At 41.0% G+C, this 6,000-nt stretch overlaps 1 protein-coding gene across 1 annotated transcript in view; it reads left to right on the plus strand.

The window, feature by feature from the left end:
• ROR2 (ROR family WNT receptor 2) overlaps window positions 1-5,548 on the plus strand; it is a 243,850-nt gene extending 238,302 nt beyond the window's left edge. The window contains exons 8-9 of the mRNA XM_085632721.1: window positions 2,342-2,550; window positions 2,859-5,548. Coding sequence (XP_085488847.1) covers window positions 2,342-2,550; window positions 2,859-4,292 — 1,643 coding nt within the window. The 3' untranslated portion in view covers window positions 4,293-5,548. The remainder of the gene's footprint in view (window positions 1-2,341; window positions 2,551-2,858) is intronic.
• The last annotated feature ends 452 nt before the right edge of the window (window positions 5,549-6,000 follow it).

Genomic DNA, 6,000 nt, shown 5'->3' on the forward strand with positions numbered 1-6,000 from the left:
AGCCTGGGGGTTTTGCCTACTTATAACAGGAACATTCTCTAATCAAAGAATGTACATTAGACAGCACGAGTAGGGAACAGAGAGAGTCAGTCCCTACTCATCGTTTTCAACTTGTGCATTCATTTGGAGAAATGTTTATTAAATTTAGACACTTCAAATGCAAAAAAACAGGATTTTAGCTCTGCACTGAGGAAGCGCAGCTACTTATGATAGACTGCAAAATGGGCAAGTAAGAGACCATTTCTAGGATGCCAGTTAGGAAACTGAGCAGAGTTCGTAAATGAGTTTCGATTCTATGCAATCTAGAAGAAAGAGTTGTTGCAAGTTTCAGTCCGAAAAATACCATCACAATAGATCATGGCATTTAAACAAATAAAGATTCTCTGCAGATGGAGCAATAGTCAGGAAATGCACTCTTTGTCTCTCTCTCTCTCCCCCTCCCTCTTTCCCACTCTTTGTTTCTCTTTCTCTTACTTTCAGAAAAAAAATCCGATTGTGGCTCATCTATAATAGATAAAGGCAAAGCATTCACATATTGTTTCGAAAAGGAGAAATTAACAGTGGGAGAGACCAGGATACATAGTAGCCCGCCAACCTTTTGTATTCCTACACCAGTCCTTACGGTTAACCACACTTTCAAGATTTTGCTTAAAATTCCATATTCGTTTTAGACTGTCCCTGCCCAGCATACCTTTGCAAGATATCTGTTTTACATCTCGGAAATCATAGAGATGTAGAAACGACATCACATAAAGTAACATTATGCAACATTTAAAATCAATTACCGAACAAAAGTCATCATCAGACTCTTTGACCCATATATATTTACAGTAAGTGGTTAAAATGTCTGCAGTAAGTGGATAAATAGTAAATAACATCAACATTCCACTAAATTAGATACAAGGACTGTGAAAATCAATCAGAATACAAAAAAGTAGATGTAAAAAACAACACAAAAATAAGCGGTCCGACTTGAACAAGATATTCAAAGTTATACATATTGTGATACTTTCTTCTCGCAAATGTCTGGGTAGATGTAATGCGACGAAAACCCTTGTGCATTGTTTGCCCTTTGACAGCAACTCCATCTGCACAAGGCTATATGGATTCAGGCCCCATTGTTGTGCCCACGCTGAAATGCCAATGTTGAGCAATTCTGAACTATCCGTTCTGGGCTTGGCACAAAGGGACACTCATAGTTTCTGCTTTGATGCTGCATTAATTCATGTTCCGATGCTATGCCAGTGTTTCTATTCAATTTAAGCGAGTGTTAAGTATAGTAACTGCTGCCGCCAATCTAAAGTGGTGGGACGGCACGCTTGGAAAAACATAAGTTCGATATTTATTTCGAGTTTTTTATAGCGCGAACAAGAGCCTTGCAGGTGACAGCGCTTTACAGGACAAGCAAAAACAGACAGATAATAACAATATAGTGCAGTCTAACATAGTATACATAACATGACATATATCATGGAGAACAGTATTTGCATGCACAGAAGAGAGATAAGAAGACATAGTCTAACAAGATTCACCGTCTGAGCATAGTCCGAGGAGTGGAGGAACGTAGTGGAAACTAAGGAGCAACGTAGGCAAAAGAACAATGCACGGCCCGGGAGTAGGTTGGGGGAGCGGATCAAGAAGAGAGGGGGTAATTCATCAGTAGGTGGTGAGTTTGTTGGATAATAGATTTTTTACGTCTTTCTTAAAAAAGTGATGTGTAAGGGTTGCATCAGATCTCGGGATGGAAAGCATTCCAGATTCTGGGAGCAGTTCCAGAGAAGAATCTGCTGTATGTTTTCTTTCTCTTGAAATTTTGCAGCTTGAGAAGTAGGGAGTTTGTACTTCTGAAAGATCTGTTTCCACTCGAGAGGGTCTGTTTCTGGGCCATGTAGAAAGGGGTATTGTGGTGCAATGCTTTATGATGAATGTGCTGCTAACACAAACATCTTGACCTTACTTTTAACCCAGTAGGAATCCACACATCCCCCGTTAGCCATTTTATTGTGTATAGTTGGGCATTTCCAAATCCTTTGCTTGGACAGAGTGGAATCTACCTATAAATCCATGCTGCACCCATGGCTTGTTACATTTTCCTGGGCCTTTACGATCATATTTGCTACAATTGCACTAAAGCATGCACTCTCTGTTTACATCTTTTGAAGATGGCGCATGGAGAGACTCTCGTATAAACTGTATTCCAACTACTCTACCTTATACCTTCCTAAATTTTGGATCCATTGTTACGCATGTAGGAAAAGAGTAGCAACAAAATGTCTTAGTTTGATTACTTTTATTTAAAAGTCATATAATCTCTCAACAGTGTATTTCTTTATTTTTTCAGAAGGTCCACGTGACAGCTCTAAAATGGAGATCCTCTACATCCTGGTTACTAGCATTTCAATTCCCTTGGTCATTACTTGCCTCTTCTTTCTGGTGTGCATGTGCCGGAACAAACAGAAGGCGTCGGCTGGCACACCACAACGTCGTCAGCTCATGGCGTCACCAAGTCAGGACATGGAAATGCCGCTGATGAACCAACACAAGCAGCCGGTATGCTCCCATTCTTTTCTGAACTATCCTCTAGTGGGATGCATTGTTGTGATAAATAGATAATGTATTCACTCGTAGTGTTACAGTATAGTTCCCTTTGTTTTTCTTGGGATCACTGCCGTTGACAAGCATTCTCCAGTGATAATTTGTATACCAAAAGCCCTTGTGGTTCTAGATTGGTGAACCGTGTGTTGTGTATTTTGTTATGGGAACTAATGTATCAAAACTTTGGAGGAGTTTTGAAACATAATAAGTATAATACCGTATACATTTGTTTGTTAACAGGTGCCATTTATTTTGTATTTCAGGCTAAGTTGAAGGAGCTCAATCTCTCAGCAGTACGGTTTATGGAAGAGCTCGGAGAAGACCGTTTTGGCAAAGTGTATAAAGGACATCTCTTTGGCACATCCCCCGGAGAACAGACTCAAGCCATTGCCATCAAAACATTGAAAGACAAGGCGGAACTGGCCATGAGGGAAGAGTTCAAGCATGAAGCTATGATGAGGTCCCGGCTGCAGCATCCAAATATTGTGTGCTTGCTGGGAGTGGTTACAAAGGAGCAGCCCATGAGTATGATCTTTAGCTACTCTTCCCACAGTGACCTCCATGAGTTTCTGGTCATGAGATCCCCACACTCAGATGTTGGCAGCACAGATGATGACAAGACTGTAAGGTCTACCCTGGAACCAGCCGATTTCCTGCACATTGTGACGCAGATTGCAGCAGGGATGGAGTTCCTCTCCAGCCACCATGTTGTACACAAGGATTTAGCTACCAGAAATGTTTTGGTGTTTGACAAACTCAATGTGAAAATTTCTGACCTGGGCCTATTTAGGGAGGTGTATTCTGCTGACTACTACAAACTGGTGGGGAATTCTCTTCTTCCCATAAGGTGGATGTCACCAGAAGCAATAATGTACGGACAGAGTTCTACTGATTCGGATATCTGGTCTTATGGTGTTGTGATTTGGGAGATCTACAGTTACGGCCTGCAGCCCTACTGTGGGTATTCCAATCAGGATGTAATTGAGATGGTCAGGAACCGCCAGGTTCTTTCCTGCCCAGATGACTGCCCTGCATGGATATACACATTAATGTTGGAGTGCTGGAATGAATTCCCTGCCAGGAGGCCACGATTCAAAGATATACACACGAGACTGAGAACATGGGAAAGTATCTCAAACTACAACAGTTCAGCACAAACGTCTGGGGCAAGCAATACCACTCAGACAAGTTCTCTCAGCACGAGCCCAGTCAGCAATGTCAGCAATGCTAGGTATGTGGGACCCAAGCCAAAAGCACAGCCTTACCCACAGCCACAGTTCATTCAGATGAAAGGACAAATCCGACCAATGGTTCCAGCACCTCAGCTCTACATTCCAGTCAATGGTTATCAGCCCATGGCTGCCTACGGCGCCTACCTGCAAAATTTCTATCCCATGCAAATCCCTATGCAAATGGCTCCTCAGCCAATGCAGCAGCAAATGATCCAGAAACCAGGATCCCACCATAGTGGGAGCGGCTCCACCAGCACTGGTTATGTAACAACGGCTCCCTCAAGCACGTCGGTGGCCGACAGGGCAGCTCAACTTGCGGATGGAGCAGAGGGGGCACACGCTGCTACTGAGTTGATACCCCAGAATCTAATGAAAGAAGAAGAGGACTCTGTGCCAGAAACAGAATTGTTAGGCGACAATGACACGCCACCATTGGATGAAGTAGATATTCAATTAGAAGCTTAAGTTGGAACTTTGTCGCAAGAGACTTAAGGGAAACAGTGTTTGTGTTTGCTTGCCGTTTGAGGAGTAATCCCATGTGGGATTTAAGCTCGATAGAATAATCTTGAGATTTTTGAGCCACTTTGACCTACCAACAATGGATAAAGACAGCTGCAGCGTGGCACCGTTTTATTGGTGGCTCTCGTTGCGTGTTTTTTGGTCCAGGACTTTTATTTTCTTTTTTTAAGGGACTCTCTAAGTAAGGTAGGCTGCTTTGACATAATGACTGTTGCTATGCAGCATATTGCTGCATAGCTTTGCACATAATGTGTATTGTCTGTGATTGTATTTCGCGCTCCAAGTTCTTGCTATATGTGCGGAGAAAAAAAAGGATATGCAACTCTCCAGCATTCTGTTGAATGTTTCTCTGTGTCTTGCAAAGGACGGATAGCAGGGTCCACTGCTCCTGTCCTACTTTTATGGAAGAACACTGTTCGGGAATGTCACCTACACCAGTGTGAGGCTGGTCTTACAACTGCAGTGCCTGTTAAGCGGGACCCGAAACACGAGGAAGGTGGGACATTCCCTTGTTCCATCTCGGAAGACTTCCTGACAGGAAAACTCTTGTATATGTTTACGTTCACTTTTATTTTTATTTGTTGAGAAACGGAACCAAATCTTTTACTTCTGTTTATCTTTACCAAGTACAATTAATATATTAGCATAAGAAGCCAAAATGAAGAGAATTGTACTTTGTGCACTAATTTACCAAACTTCTGAATGGGAAAAAAGAAGAACCTGTCATTTTAATCCTGAGTGGGAGTTATGGTGGGGGGTTCTGTTAAGAAACTCTACATGTAACATCTGTCGGTCCTCTGTATTTTTGTTACCAAAATGTTTTTTTAAAGCATGAGGAAGCAGTTCTGTACACTGTACCGTTTTGGTGCTTCTTCGGGTCAAACTGTGTACAGACTCTTAAATGTAATTTATATGTGGTATTACATTTTATATACCTTTTTAAACTGAAGTATTTTGAACTTTTTGAAAGAATGAGTTTATAATTTAAGTGTTTACATTTCCCACTTTGGATGCAGTTGTCATGTCTCGGTCTAAAGGTATGTTCTGTAATATATACAAACCGGTCCATTTCATTTCATTACAGTTTCTTTAAAACACCTACATGTACACACAAATAACACACACTGTTGTATTATAGCCTGGGGCACAGTGTTGTCATATTTTGTAAATCGAGTATCCAATAAAGAGATACATAAACAATGGTTAAGTCATTTTTCTGTGGGATTCCTTTTTCACTTCTTTTCGTGTGCATTATAAAATGGGGACGATGACAATATACAATTATTTCCTCAATTTCCTGATTAAAAGTTGAAAGTTTCCCGGTCTGTGTAGTGTGTCTTACAATGTACATCAGCAATTACGAGTTGAAAAGTCTGAACTTGCTGCACAGTATGCAACTTCTTCAGAATAGTTTGACAATATATTTTTGTGATTGTGAAGATAATCTTTGCTGATATTCTTAAGGAATGAATGCTATACAGTAGTGCTTAATAAAATGGTATGCATGCTATGCTATGCTGTTTTTTAATGTTTGCATATTTTATATTGAAACGTTGTTTCAGGCACACTTACATTTTGCATCTTATGGGCCAAAAAATAGTGCCAAAACGTGGCTACCAAACAACAATGTAAAACAGAATGTATTTTCGTGGAG

The sequence above is a fragment of the Triturus cristatus genome, chromosome 2_1 (genome assembly GCF_964204655.1).
Source record: "Triturus cristatus chromosome 2_1, aTriCri1.1, whole genome shotgun sequence".
Lineage (NCBI taxonomy): Eukaryota > Metazoa > Chordata > Amphibia > Caudata > Salamandridae > Triturus > Triturus cristatus.